Genomic DNA, 16,113 nt, shown 5'->3' with positions numbered 1-16,113 from the left:
CGTAGGGGACATCGAGCACGGTGCGTGTCGACTTTGGCAAAAGTGTCTGATTGTTCCACGTGTCGCAGAGCAGCAGAGGTCCACAATTAAAACCGTTTTGCTTTGAGATGAGCCCACTTGATTGATTTAATCAAGGGTAGTTTCTCGTTTCGTTCACAAGTGGTGATGAGAGGAGGGGCTGTAGACATGTTTCATGTGCCTGTGTGTGCCTGTGTGTGTGTGCGTGTGTGTGATCAATCTACACACAAAGTGAAACATAATGTTAGAAGTGCTCCTTGTTTCCTGCCTGAGGACGCGCTTCGCCTCAGCAGCGTATGGAAGTTCACAGAGCTGCTGCGGGCGAGGGCCCAGAAATACTGCTCCAACTCTTCGTAGTTGGAAATGACGATGATGATGATGATGATGATGATGATGGCGGCAGGCTAAACCACAGTCCGTTTTCGATTCTCTTGTTCGTGACATGTGGTGTCCATCGTGTCACAGCATGCCATAATCTTTACAGCAACAACAATAAAGATAAAAAAAAAAAAAAAAAAAAAAAAAACAGCTGATAAGATTCCCTCCATTAATACTTTCTGGGGAAAGCGGTGGATGTGGAAGCCCGGCGCCGCAGCACAGCAAGCGTCGGTTTTTACGGGGTGACGTTTGGAATTCGACAGAGAAGAGGGGCGCTCACTTCAGGAACTTCTGCCCGATTCCCCCAAACGCTGGACCAGTTGAGGCAAACTTCGGTGGGAGGCGGGACAGGGGGTGAGGGGGGGGGGGGGGGGGAGGGGTGCTGCTGTGAATCCGGGATGGTGATTTTGGGAGGGGGAGGGGCTTAGTGAGCACCGGTGCCGGGAGGGTTGTGGATCCAGTCCAGCACGATGAGAGACAAGCTGCCAATCATGAAGATGATCCCCACTACCAGGAAGATGGCCGCCTGGAGAAAGGGAGAGAGAGAGAGAGAGACAGGGGGGGGGGGGGGAGAGAGAGAGGGAGGGAGAAGCAGGTAATCATTAGCTGCAGCTATTTTCATTATTGATTAATCTGGCGACTATTTTCTCGACTAATTGATTAGTTGTTTGGTCTATATATAAAATGTCACAAAATGGTGAAAAAATACCGATCGCTTTTTCCACAAAGCCCAAGATGACATCCTCAAATGTCTTTTGTCCTCCTGACTAACGGTCCACAACCCACAGATAATCAGTTTACTGTCATAGAAGACTAAAGAAAGCAGAAAATATTCCCATTTAAGAAGCTGGAACCAGAGAATTTTAATATTTTTCCCCCTCCTTGGAAAATAGTGTCGACTAATTGATTATAAAATAAATACCGTAAATTCCGGACTATAAGACGCACCGGTGTATAAGCCGCGGGACCAAAATTGACTATTTTTTTCTTCTATAAGCCGCACCGGACTATAAGCCGCGGGTGTTTTGATGTTTAATTACCATATGAAAGGGTTCGTGCACAGAGAGGAATGTCGGGAAAGCGATGGCTGTTTGGGGAAGCTCCCATTTATTAACATTTCAACAAAACAAAACAAAAGTCAGGTCACTAATCCCCAGACAAAATCACACAACAATAGGCTATATGTGCAGCAAACCTGTAACCAGAGAAGTCAAGTCACTAATGCTCGTCTTCCTCTTCTTCCTGCGTACTGAAACCACCAAAGTCCTCATCTTCAGTGTCGGAAACGAACAGGTTCAGGGTGGCTTCGTCAACCACTCTCCTCTCTCCTTCATTGTCACTCAAAACCAACGAACTCCTCTTCATCTATAGCTGTGTTTCCATTACAGTTTTTCGCAAAAGAATTGCGATATTTCTACAACTTCGACAATGTACAATTGCGACTTGTAGGCGTTTCCATTGAAGTTGCGTTTGAGTGATTCCCCGTTGCAGCAGCTGCCACAGTGATTACGCACGGGGATCTGCCCCATATCCCGTCCCCTGCATGCTCAAATCCAACCAATGGTCAATGGAAATCCCAACATGAAGTTACAATGCATATAAACGAGCCTGATTATCAATTCAAAAGAAAATGAGTCGCAAAATGTTGCTGGCTGCGTGAATGCAGTCAGCGCGACAGGCAGAGGAAAAAAGGTAGCCTAATAGCCTACAACTGGTCCGATTTAGAGATGGAGGGGGGAAAAGGCTGATTTGGTTCTATAATTGCACCTGAAACGTGTGCAATGTATTAGCCTACTCACAGTCACTGTATTCACTTCAGACAGCACCACCGCACCAGTGTGTGCTTTTCATCCTCTCATCTCGATAAACTGCTATATCGACACGTCTGAAAAACCACCTCATGATCATCTACTGCTCGTTCTCATGCTGTCGAGAACGAGCAAAGCTTTTTTTTGGTGAAAGAATCCTCCAGGGCGCTTCTTGTTAACAGTCCGAGTGAGTGGCAGGTCGAACGTCAAAGGCACTTCATCCATATTTATGATCTGCTCCGGTTCGATGGAATATTCCTTGATCTTCCTTTGTGTGAATTCGCCGAAGTTTGTGATTTTCTCCTGGTAGTCGGGGGAGGGAGTTGATGGCCGAGTGGCCGTTTGCTTACCGTAATTACCATATGTAAGTGGTCACGCACAGAGGGGATTGTCGGGCCCATTGATGGCTGTTTGAGGAAGCTCCCATTTACCGTATTACCGTAACATTTCAACAAAACAACATAACACAACACCACCGTTGTTTATTTTTACAGTGCACACAGTGTCCGCGGTGTGGTGAAAAGAGGGCAAGAGAGGAAATTAAAACAGAAGTGGATTTATAGTTAGAAAGAGTGCTAAAAAAGAGAGATTTTTTTTTTTTTTTTTTTTTTTCCTGAAAAAATCCATAGATAAGACGCACCGTTATATAAGCCGCAGGGGCCAAAAAACGGGAAAAAAGCCGCGGCTTATAGTCCGGAATTTACGGTAGTTGCAGTTTAACTTTCGACTGATTTATGGACTAATCATTTTGCAGCTCTATGTGGGAACGAACCGGAATGCAAACCCATGAGCAGTGAGCTCAGGAGCACATGACCAAACATCATGTGTCTGTAATTACATGCGACTCAATGTGTGTGTTTGAGCACACGTGCCAGACTGTAAGTGACTTTGGTGCACTCTGTGTGTGTGTGTGTGTTTGAGCGCACGTGCCAGACTGTAAGTGACTTTGGTGCACTCTGTGTGTGTGTGTGTGTGTTTGAGCGCACGTGCCAGACTGTAAGTGACTTTGGTGCACTCTGTGTGTGTGTGTGTGTGTGTGTGTTTGAGCGCACGTGCCAGACTGTAAGTGACTTTGGTGCACTCTGTGTGTGTGTGTGTGTGTGTGTGTGTGTGTTTGAGCGCACGTGCCAGACTGTATGACTTTGGCGCACTCTGTGTGTGTGTGTGTGTGTGTTTGAGCGCACGTGCCAGACTGTAAGTGACTTTGGCGCACTCTGTGTGTGTGTGTGTGTGTGTGTGTGTGTTTGAGCGCACGTGCCAGACTGTAAGTGACTTTGGCGCACTCTGTGTGTGTGTGTGTGTGTGTGTGTGTGTTTGAGCGCACGTGCCAGACTGTAAGTGACTTTGGTGCACTCTGTGTGTGTGTGTGTGTGTGTGTGTGTGTGTGTGTGTGTGTGTGTGTGTTTGAGCGCATGTGCCAGACTGTAAGTGACTTTGGCGCACTCTGTGTGTGTGTGTGTGTGTGTGTGTTTGAGCGCACGTGCCAGACTGTAAGTGACTTTGGCGCACTCTGTGTGTGGGTGTGTGTGTGTTTGAGCGCACGTGCCAGACTGTAAGTGACTTTGGCGCACTCTGTGTGTGTGTGTGTGTGTGTGTGTGTGTGTGTTTGAGCGCACGTGCCAGACTGTAAGTGACTTTGGCGCACTCTGTGTGTGTGTGTGTTTGAGCGCACGTGCCAGACTGTAAGTGACTTTGGTGCACTCTGTGTGTGTGTGTGTGTGTGTGTTTGAGCGCACGTGCCAGACTGTAAGGGACTTTGGTGCACTCTGTGTGTGTGTGTGTGTGTGTGTGTGTTTTAGCGCACGTGCCAGACTGTAAGGGACTTTGGTGCACTCTGTGTGTGTGTGTGTGTGTGTTTGAGCGCACATGCCAGACTGTAAGGGACTTTGGTGCACTCTCTGTGTGTGTGTGTGTGTGTGTGTGTGTGTGTTTGAGCGCACGTGCCAGACTGTAAGTGACTTTGGCGCACTCTGTGTGTGTGTGTGTGTGGGTGCGTGTGCACACACTCACCCCGATCTTCTGTGGCGAGCGGTACGACAGAGACTTGACCAGGCGGAGGTAGAATGCAGAGGGGAGGATGAAGATGAGCATGGTCGCTGCAGAGGCACCTACAACACGGAAGGGGAAACGCACACTTTCTTTCATTTACATCCAACATGGCCGCCCTCAGGACGTGATACATACAGTATTAGGCTAAATGGATCGGTTTGTACCCCCCCACCCCCCGTGTTATTAGCAATGGTATGATACTATAACACAGGTGTGATGAGGACTTATGAGCAGTATTTGCTGGCTGCAAGTAAATTGCAAAAAAATATATATACCGTAAATTTCGGACTATAAGCCGCGGCTTTTTCCCCGTTTTTTGGCTCTGCGGCTTATATAACGGTGCGGCTTATCTATGGATTTTATCAGCTAACGGCCGCTCGGGGACCTCCAAAATCTATGGATGTTGGTATGAGGCAGAACGAGAGCAAGACAGACATTACGAGAGCGAGACCCTGATTGGATGATGTTGCAAAAAATGTGCCTCGCGACCTGATTGGAGCACTGTGCCACTACGCTCTCTCAGCCACTACAGTAAAACACCCTCCCTCCTCCCTCGCTCCGGGGGGAAAATGGCAGCGATTGAGCCTGAAAGACAGTCTGAATGAAATTGAATGTAACATTCCCAATTCTATGTACCGGTATTACATTCTAAAAAACTAACGGCAACATTTTGGAAGGCTAAGCCACACAACTAGCTCGTTGTAATCTAACATCATGCTTCAAAAGATGGAGAACTGGCTGTGTTACGACGATGGCGGCGAGAAGAAGAAGGAAAGAAGGAAATCGAGCAGCAGCACGTAACCTTGGCATCAGGGTGTTGACACAGAGAGCAGACGGCCGAGGTGTGTCCACCGTTCAGATCCGACTGAAGGCCAAAACAGTCGCCACCGAAATGAAAATTGAACATTTTAGAGGTGGACCATCCTGGTGTTTCAGATTTATGAGACGAAAGGGACTGTCCGTCAGGGCGCGGACGACTGTGTGTCAGCAACTCCCTCCCGACTACCAGGAGAAAATTACAAACTTCGGCGAATTCACACAAAGAAAGATCAAGGAATATTCCATCGGACCGGAGCAGATCATAAATATGGATGAAGTGCCTTTGACGTTCGACCTGCCTCTCACTAGGACTGTTAACAAGAAAGGTGAATCGTCCATCACGTTGAGAACCACAGGTCACGAGAGAACGAATTTCACTTGTGTTCTTGGCTGCACAGCATCTGGAGTAAAGCTCCCGCCGATGGTGATTTTTAAGCGTCTCACAATGCCAAAAGAAAAGATCCCCAGCGGGATATGCTTGTTTTGTTGAAATGTTAATAAATGGGAGCTTCCCCAAACAGCCATCTCTTTCCCGACAATCCCCTCTGTGCACGAACCCTTACATATGGTAATTAAACATCAAAACACCCGCGGCTTATAGTCCGGTGCGGCTTATATATGTAACAAACAGGCAATTTTGCTGCTGCGGCTTATACTCAGGTGCGCCTTATAGTGCGGAAATTACGGTATATATATATCTCACTTTGGCATGGAGGTAAAAAGCATAATGAATGCTGAACTTATAATACATTATGTCCACCCCTTATAATACTTTATAAGTGTTGTTATAGTTACCATGCATGAGGATAAACATGTATAAAGTTTTATAAAGCCTTATGAATGTGCTCATAATGCATTATAAACAGGTGATCATAATGCATCATAAACATGAGCTTCTTCGACAGTGTTACCAAAATATCAAAAGAACTTCAATTTCTATTCTTGCACAAAATATATATATTTAAGCACTTTCAAAGTTTCAATGACCCACGTATTTATGTCTATTTTCAACAACTTTCAAGGCCTTGATCCCCCCCGCCCGCAAATTCAGAAAGGATCTCAAGGAGCCGTGGAGAGCCTGTGATTTTGCGTGTGTGTTGTGGTGTTTGTACCCAGAGCAGGAGTGTTCAGGTCCCTGTGTGTTGTGGTGTTTGCACCCAGAGCAGGAGTGTTCAGGTCCGTGTGTGTTGTGGTGTTTGTACCCAGAGCAGGAGTGTTCAGGTCCGTGTGTGTTGTGGTGTTTGTACCCAGAGCAGGAGTGTTCAGGTCCCTGTGTGTTGTGGTGTTTGTACCCAGAGCAGGAGTGTTCAGGTCCATGTGTGTTGTGGTGTTTGCACCCAGAGCAGGAGTGTTCAGGTCCGTGTGTGTTGTGGTGTTTGCACCCAGAGCAGAGGAGTGTTCAGGTCCGTGTGTGTTGTGGTGTTTGCACCCAGAGCAGGAGTGTTCAGGTCCGTGTGTGTTGTGGTGTTTGCACCCAGAGCAGGAGTGTTCAGGTCACGAACGCCTCACGCGACCCACGCGGCTGACACCACTCGACACTTTAAAGCCGCCATGCTTTCACCAGTTTGACGAATATAATAACCCGAAAGCGAACTCTGAACTGAAACAACTAATCAGGTCTGGACTCCCTGTCTGCTCTTATCAGCTGATGCTCTATGCTGTGGCTTTCCTGCTTATTTCCTTTTACAGCATTTTTTTCTTTACTAACTTTTTATTATTATTGCAAACCAAAACGTGCACGAGCGGACAGAGTGTGGAGCTGAGCTGAACGATGTGGAGGATGGAAATGTACTGGCTCAGCAGACGTCATGGGAGCAGCGGGGATAATAACATGGTGGACGGGATCAGGGTGATGGTGGTTGTGGTGATGTCACAACTCTCTGTAGTCTCCAGTTTATGGCTGCTACACACTCAGCTGCTACACACTCAGCTGCTACACACTCAGCTGCTACACACTCAGCTGCTACACACTCAGCTGCCTGTGCTGCCATTCTAATGATGCCAATACTGACAACTGCAACAGTGTTTCTGTTGAGAGCTTTTGAAGTTCTCGGTTTCTCATTTCAAGTTAAAAAATCTTTACTGTAACATACAGTGTAGACACACACATATACTGTATATAATATATATATATATATATATTATATACAGTATATATGTGTGTGTGTGTGTACACATTATGTACACTTATTTCAGGGATCCAACCAAACCCCCAGACAAAAAGCCCATTGACTTCCAGACGCGGGAACCAGGCTAACTTCCGGGTTTTAGAACTCATTCCCACTCTATATCCAAGGCAGGTACCTTGTGTTTTGGGTTAGGGCCAGAGGTCAGCTCCCTCCCGTACTCACCGATGAAGCCGAAGATGTCTCTGATGGTGGGCACGAAGATGACCAGCATGTTGGTGAAGGCCAGGATGGCGGCGGCGAGCAGCAGGTGGCGCGTCCAGCTGAACTCTCTGCCGCTGAACAGCAGCATGGTGATAGATGAGCGGATCTGACACACAAACACACACACACACACTCTCGTCACACTCAGCTCGTCACACACCTGGCCAACTCCATTCTGTGGCTCGTTAAGACTAATTAAATCAGATCAGATCACGGTTCTTCATGAAGTGATATTAAACTCATGAGAAACTGTCTAAGAAAGTAATAGCAAAGAAAAGCGGGAATAAATAGCATTTGCAAATGATTGACTATGTTTACATGGACTGCAATATTTCGATATTAATTAATTAAGATACGTACTCGGAATAAAACACTGGCAAATATTTTCTGATGACCTTAAACAGAATAAGTCATGTCATGTCATGTGGGCGTGTCTTCAGTCATTCATCAGACTCTGCTCTGTAATGTATGTCAACAGGAATATGAATGGCATATTCTATAAGCAACTCATGTAAACACCTTAATTGGAATTGTCTTTAGAATAAGGCCAATGGTCAGATTATTGCAGTCCATGTAAATGTAGTCATTGTTGGAGTATACTTTTATCTACCTAGTATCAGGTGCTAGAACATGTGGATATATAGTATCCGAAAGTTGCCCTATTTCCCCACAGGGATCAAGATTCACAGCAAACTTGTAACTGATTTGTTCTGATAGTCAACCTGATCCACCTGTCTCCCAGCAGGTTACAAAAACACACCACTCAGCCAAAGATAATAACATCAGATATCATATTTTGTAATCCATTAGGTAACACTTTATTTGGATAGTCCACCTACAGTCTACAGAGTATTTGTAACATTTTAAGTTTATTAGTTGACATTCAACAATTAAAATGTTTGTCTTTGTCTGCATGTTGTTTTAACAGCTTATTAATTGATTCAACAAACAGATTGCTTCCCATTCCACACACTTGTACAGTACCTAGTGGAATATGTAGGTATGTTCATGCGCTGTTGGTAATCTGAGACATTCAACGTTGAGTAATGTAGGTAGTTGTATAGCAGGATAAAAACGCTTTGGAAAGTAACTTTTCAAACAAGAATCTTTGGTACGTGGACATTTTTTATATTAAAGGTTGTTTGTTTCATAGTTAAATTTGTGTGATTGAATTTGTGCTCATCCAAAGATAGTATGAAGGGCTGAAAGACTTTAAGATAGTTCAGTTATTTGTTTATAATGAAGATTTTCTTTCTTTCCTGAAATTCCCTGTCACAAAAGGGGGAATGAATAACAACAACAAATCGGTATCGACCCAGAATTTTGGAATCGTTGCATCCCTCATTTTAATTTGGTCATATTCGTCTACTAACTAGACCAGTGGTTCTCAACCTTTTGGCTCGTGAGCCCTTAAAATCTCTTGATGCCTACTGTGGTGACCCCTGTTACAGGAGTGCATAGAGTCTATGTTACAGGAGTGCATAGAGTCTATGTTACAGGAGTGCATACAGTCTATGTTACAGGAGTGCATAGAGTCTATGTTACAGGAGTGCATAGAGTCTATGTTACAGGAGTGCATAGAGTCTATGTTACAGGAGTGCATAGAGTCTATGTTACAGGAGTGCATAGAGTCTATGTTACAGGAGTGCATATAGTCTATGCGCTCCTGTAACGGAAAGAGTAGAGAAAGTTTTCCAGCTTGTTTCAATGAATGCTGTTTAGTATTTTTGCTTCCTTTTAGAAATAAAATCAGTTTGGATAAAAGAGTTGTTATTAAGTTATTTCCCAACATTTGATTAAAAAAATGGCCCTGGAATTGATCACAAATGCCCCCGACCATATTTCACGGGGGCAAAACAAAACGAAAAGAAAGTAAAGTCAGAATTCTGAAAATATAGTTCGAATTGTGAGTTTAATGTCAGAATTCTGAAAAAAGAAGTCAGAATTGTGAGGGGAAAAAGTCAGAATTCTGAGATTAAAGTCAGAATTCTCAGATTAAAGTCAGAATTCTTCATGTGATGATGTCACTTGTGATATTACAGATGTTGGAATTTGAATGTCTGGGTGGGGTGGGGTCCCTAGATTTTTGTAGCCTATGACAGACCACACACACACACACACACACACACACACACACACACACACACACACACACACACACACACACACACACACACACACACACACACACACACACACACACACACATCTGTCTGTCTGAAGTAAACAAATAATTAACAACAACAGCAACAACAACAAAGGTGGATGTCTGCTAGCCTGTGTGCCGGAGGTCGGCTCCCACACACCACTGACTGAAGTGTGTCAAGTGCTACACAGGGCAGGGTGTGTGTTTGCATGGGTGTGTGTGTGTGTGTGTATGAGAGAGAGAGAGAGAGAGAGAGAGGGCAGAGAGAGTACAGACAAAGCCAGGCCTCCAGCTAAGACGTTGGGCGGTCGGCCGGGCTGTGTGTTAAAGCCCCTGGCCACTGGGTGAGAGGTCGTGGGTATCAGGTGAAACCTGAGGCGCTGCAGCCCCACAGGCCACCGGGGGAAAGGTTAAAGGGGGCGGGGCTTGTGGCACTCCCATTCAAAAAAGGCAAGGGGGGATTAACTCCCACAGCGCAATGGAGCCAGGGGATTGCATCAGCCGGTAGAGGAGAGAGGAGGGGGCGGGACTTCTGTGGGGAAGGGGGCGTGGCTTCTATTGTCATTTACAGTGGAGTATTTCTTCCTGCCCAGGCCGTGTCACTTCCTCTTTTACTCGCTAATGACTCTCCATCTGGGCGAGCTGCTGCCGTGACTCACCGTACATTTCAGCTGTGATGCCGGCCAGTTATTATTATTATTATTATTTATAGTTTTGCAGTTTTCATTAGTTTTTAACTTTTGATTTTTAAATTTTGGTTTTCAATTCATTTTCAGTCCACGTTTCCAGAGTGGGTTTACTCATTTCAGTTTAGTCTTTATTGCTCAAAATGTTTTATTTTTATTTTTTATTAATTTGATTCTTATTAATCCTCCTCCTCATTATCATTATCACCATTATTAATGTTGTGCATGTTGTGTTGACAAATCTGGCCAAATTGACAAAGATTAAAAATCGACATTTTCTGTATATTTTTTATTTTATTTTTGTAAATACATAATATCATTTTCTGTTAGTTTTCTTTCTTTCTTTCTTTCTTTCTTTCTTTCTTTCTTTCTTTCTTTCTTTCTTTCTTTCTTAAGTCTGGTTTTTATTTTTATTTCAGTTAGTTTGAGTGAACTATAATAACCTTGATACTGGCACTTCAAAGCTTCAAAGTGAGATGTGCGAGACTAGTTTAAGAGAGAAAAAACTCGACTTGTCTGTTTAGTTTATCGGGCAGAGCCGAGCTCTTCTCTGGGAGGCTCTGTCCTGGAAACAGCCTAATTTGTCCCTTTTGACTTAAGGACTAGCTAAAGTAAGGGAGGAGGGGTGTTGGGGGGGCAGGCAGTACAGTGGAAGGGAGGAGGGGTGTGTGGGGGGTTGGGGGGGCAGGCAGTACAGTGGGAAAAAATCCTGTTAACTGGATTTTCTGCACTGTCAGAGTGAACCAAGCGACCCCCATCAAGCCTGTCTCTCCCTGCCCGGCTGCCAAAAAAGTGTCACCACCACCAAGGCCAAAAGCCAGCTTCTCATCCAGGACAACCATAAATGAAGCGCCCCCTAAATTCTACAACCCCCCCCCCCCTCCTCCCCTTAGCTGTTGCATAATTGGAAAACTAGAGGCCGGACGAGACATTTCTCTCCAAAGCTCCAAACTATTCGGCGCCCGACCGTTAACCCGCAGCGAAGCCTTTGGAGTTCACCGTGCGATATTTGTGCACTTTTTGGGCCTGTCAGAAACCCCCCCCCCCCGTCCTGTCCTCCATCACTCACACGCACACGCACACACACACACACACACACACACACACACACACACACACACACACACACACACACACGCGCACGGGTCGGCCTATAGCCACAACTGGGTCCAGCTGGTATTAATGCTGCCTTAACTCGTGTTTACGAGACCGGAAGCTGTGTACTAGTGATGCAGGGGTCCGGGTTTTTTAACGCCCGCACCAACCCAACCCGTCATTAGAGCCAGTCCGCACCGCCCGGCCCGTTAAAATATCTGAAAATGCCCAACCCAACCCAGCAGCCCGCAAACAACAAATTTAATGTAATATGTCTCCAGACTCAGGAGGAGCGCTGCAGAGTTCTCCAAGGTGTCCAAACTCTGTCTCTCTCCCCTCTCTCTCTCTCTCTCTCTCTCTCAGACAGAGAGACGTTGCGTGGCTGCTTTCATGTCGTTATGGGTTCTTTCGGCTTCGCCGGCGTTACAAACTCAGCTATTATCAGTCTGTCTTCAATTTATTGGTCTTCAAATGGAGGTAGAGGTAGGCTACAGAAACAGTTCTTATTCTACGCAGCATTCAAGCGCCGGGATTGGCCCAGAGCGAGCCGATACGGCCCAGTCACATTTTCTGACAGCTCAGGCTCACACTAACCTGGTGTCAGCAGCCTCTCTCTCAAACACACAGGGCAATATCGCACCACACTCTGCATCCACACGCCCCAAAACACACACACACACACACACACACACACACACACACACGCACGCACACACACACGTACACCACACATATAGCTCAATCTAGAGTGTAACTAAGATTTTCGCAAAAAAAAAAAAAAAAAAAAATACTACATCAACAAACTTCACATGTAGCTTTACTTTAGCTACTTGCTCCCTGCTAACATGAGTTCCTGTTGCCAAGTCTGGCGAGAGTGTGCTGCTGAGACAGAGACAGGTCGCCCCTTTTGCGTGTAGATCATACTATTCACTGTTATTTGGTTATGGCTGGTTTGTTTATTGATGAAGGTGTTGTGTACGGTTGTAACGACAGGTGGCGCCCTTTCGTCTCTTTTTGGGCTGCCAGAGAGGGTCTTTAAGATGGCCGCCGCAGTTGCGTGCTGGCCCCTCAGAGTAGATCACACACAAGCTCCAGCTAATTCTCAGCCCAGTCGGACCGGCGGTGGTGGCGTGTATAGATGACAGACACACAGAGGGACAGACAACTTCAACTTTATTATGTGTGTGTGTGTGTGTGTGTGTGTGTGTGTGTGTGTGTGTGTATACATATATATATATATATATATATATATATATATTTAAATATATATTATATATAAAATCTTAAAGTCATATTCTTGAAGAGTAGCACTTCTAGATGGACAATGGGCTATTTTAATTGTCATTTTTGCAACTTAACTCAAAATGCAAGCCTGCTTTGCACAAGTTTTTTTTATTATTTTTTTACAAACAATACAAATGTAAACGAAACTGTACATTACATTAAAAACTTTTTTTTTTTTTAGCTCTTAGCTGAGATTCCTTGTATCTAGAGCTCTGTCAGAGCTAAAACATAGTTTAAGATGTAAAAAAAAAGAAAGGTGAATGTTTGCTTACGTTTGAAGGGGCATAAAAAAGTGACTCAGTGTAACTTTAAAGATTTACACACCTGACTCAGTAACTGACTTTGTAACTACTGTTAATAGACAAGGTCACTATGTGTGAAAGTGCATTTGTTTGAATGTGTGTATTCATATTCATATGCTGCTGCGCTGACCTGGTCTCTCTTGTAAAACAGGTCTTATATCTCAAGAGACTTCCTGGTTAAAGAGAGGTTATTATAAATGAATCAAACTGTGACAGCTGTTGACCATACAAGCTCCAAACTGTCAAGAATTTAGACTCCTACATAAAACACAAGTGAACCAGGGCTTTGTGGTGTCTCAGAACTGTCTCAGATAAACTATGATCCGTTTCAGTACGCAAAACAAACTCCGTGCTTTTCCTCCACCAGTGGAGCAACGAGATCCAGCAGACAGGAGACCTCTGGTGGAGACAGCGGCGCCCTGCGACCTCCGAACACTGGTCTGGAGACTGTACTCTACACAAAACCACCACAGACACACTTCTCCAAAAGCTTAGGAACGGAAATTGAAAAGCAAAAGCTGCACGCACCGACCAGACAAAAGTATTTCTGTCTGTCTGCCTGGTATGCGCCGGTGCATTCTTCCCTGAGGGGAGTCACGTAGTCATTTCTTATTGTGAGCAGGTGATCTTCCCTTTGCAAACAGACAAACACAACCTTCAACTTTCTCATCTTTGTCTATTCACCTTATGTAGCCACGCCCATTTGACCCGGTTGTGTGGTTGTGTCACGACTTCCGGCCAAAAAAAAGAAAAAGGCCCGGCTGCTCCAATATCATCTAACTCTGAATTAACTAATACTTTAGCCAATTGTATGTAACATACCAAATAAAAGCAAACAGCAATGTCTAAGAATGCAACGCCATGTAACTGGCTGGTTAATTCTCGCATTCAAGGGAATTACGTTAACGTCTGCGGGTCTTATAGACGTAAGTGGCTCGCGCTGCGCTCGGAGGAGACTGAAAACCATCTGAAGCTTTCTATGTTGGCGTCCAGGTATGTTTTGTACAAGGTCCAAATTGTTCGCTCTTTTCTCAGAGCTCAAATACATTTTCCACCTGTGTGGCTAATTCTAATCCTGTCCTCTAGGTGTCAGCCAGGTGTGCAATACTGATCCTGTCCTCTAGGTGTCAGCCAGGTGTGCAATACTGATCCTGTCCTCTAGGTGTCAGCCAGGTGTGCAATACTGAATACCCTGCCAACTGACATCACATCAAACCAAGGCTTCACCTCAACGCTTTTCATTCAAATGTCAAGAGCTGAAGCTGAAGCAGAGCTGAAGTCTTTCCATTTCACTCTTTTGAAATGATGCTTCATAATTGTATGCAACCTTCTTTTCCCTTTTTCTAAGAGTCAGAAACTACACACACGCGCACACACACACACACACACACACAGATGAAAGTGGCCGCTCTTCTTCGGGGCATGAGAACTAGGCCACGTCTGACCCCACATTAAGCCTTTCATTATGTCCTCCACCCTGCCAACGTCACACACACACACACACACACACACACACACACACACACACACACACACACACACTCATGTGCGCACACACACACAACGTCCTGTGTGATCTGCCTTTCACGTGACTGCACGCACACGCACACACACACACACACACACACAGTTGGAGACCAAGCTAATGTTAATCTCCATCTGAAGGTCACAGCGGCCATTTTCCTGCCAGCTGAAGGTCATTGGGAGGATTCAAGCCAGAATCTCAAATGTCACGTTGTCCATCCAAACTGCTCCTGGCACAGCGCTGTGAGAGCGAGCAGCTCTTTACACGCTGCACACACACACACACACACACACACACACACACACACACACACACACACACACACACACACACTTGAAAGAACTAGATGCCGACCGATGCGTCACCTCACGTCTCCTGTGTCGGGACCAAAGTTGCATTTGAACACATGAAAAACGACAGCTGACGGGCAGCAACACGTACAGTACGTTCTACACCTGCGTGCGACCCGTTTCATGAAACATTAAATAGAAAGTAGCGTTTGCCTGCCATTTCTCTCACTTAAACGGCTTCGTAATATAGCTACTTGTAATATAGCTACTTCTAATATAGCTACTTCTAATGGAGAATATGGCTGATACAAAGTTGTAAATGAAACTACATGTCAGCCGTTGTCTGGTGTTTTGCTGAAAGGCAGAGGTGGACATAACCGCACTGAATAGGTGACATCATGCAGCGAGAGGCTCCAGGGACTTTCCCAAAGGCACGTCGTCGTGAAAATATCCGTGTTTTGGACTTTTCAGGTGAGATGAAGTTGGAAAATGAGCAGAGCGTTTTGTGTGCCCTCTCTCCTGCTTTGCTACCCCCTGACCAGCCAATCAGAGTGATTTCTCTACCCCCTCACCAGCCAATCAGAGTGATTTCTCTACCCCCTCACCAGCCAATCAGAGTGATTTCTCTCACCAACGACCCAACACCGAATCAGCCGGAAAAGCTGCCAACAAGCCACCACAAATACTAGAGCGACTGTTAGGGCTTTCACACCGGCAGGGCTCCGTGCCGGTTCCGGTTCCCGAACCCAAATTTGAACCGGCCGGCGCGTTCAGACCGAAAAAATTATTGGTTGGGAACCTGAAACGTTGGTTCTCAGCGGAACCAAGAAATAGTTGGTTTGTCCTTGCGAAACGTGACATCATCAGTGGGCGTGTCTTAACAATCTATCTATCTAGTTGGCAACTTGTCTACTTTCTTATGCTCAAGGAAACATTTGCGTTAACTTTCAAGGCCTTGATTGTTTCCTCATGGGGGTCTGGTGTAACAAATGGTTCACAAACTTTCACTTCATGGGGGTCTGGTGTAACAAATGGTTCACAGGCTGCCAGCTCAGGTAGGAGGGGCCCCTGAGCAGAACGTTGCCCCGGGGAGGTCAAGATCTGGTCAGCTCTGATGCCTCTCAACACACTGACGACTCAATGTACAGTATGACACAGCGCTTTTTACATGCATCCATGCATGTAAACACACACACACACACACACACACACACACACACACACACACACACACACACACACACGCCCAAGCTGCACACACACCTGTCTAAGCTGCCCACACACCTGTCCAAACTGGTTTTTAACACAACAAATCCTCCTTAC

The 16,113-nt window shown here is 45.5% G+C and overlaps 1 protein-coding gene across 1 annotated transcript in view; it reads right to left on the bottom strand.

Moving 5' to 3' along the window:
- Positions 1 to 820: 820 nt before the first annotated feature.
- Positions 821 to 16,113, bottom strand: part of slc38a4 (solute carrier family 38 member 4) — a gene marked incomplete at its 3' end in the record, with an annotated part of 67,232 nt that continues 51,939 nt past the window's right edge. The window contains exons 14-16 of the mRNA XM_083651591.1: positions 7,424 to 7,568; positions 4,215 to 4,312; positions 821 to 922 (exon numbers count right to left, since the gene is read on the bottom strand). Of these exons, the coding sequence (XP_083507717.1) occupies positions 821 to 922; positions 4,215 to 4,312; positions 7,424 to 7,568 (345 nt within the window). The remainder of the gene's footprint in view (positions 923 to 4,214; positions 4,313 to 7,423; positions 7,569 to 16,113) is intronic.

Source organism: Poromitra crassiceps (genome assembly GCF_964638095.1).
Source record: "Poromitra crassiceps genome assembly, chromosome: 2".
NCBI classification, from domain to species: Eukaryota; Metazoa; Chordata; class Actinopteri; order Beryciformes; family Melamphaidae; genus Poromitra; species Poromitra crassiceps.
Note: the sequence above shows the minus strand (reverse complement) of the source record. Positions and strands in the feature narration are given on the sequence as shown.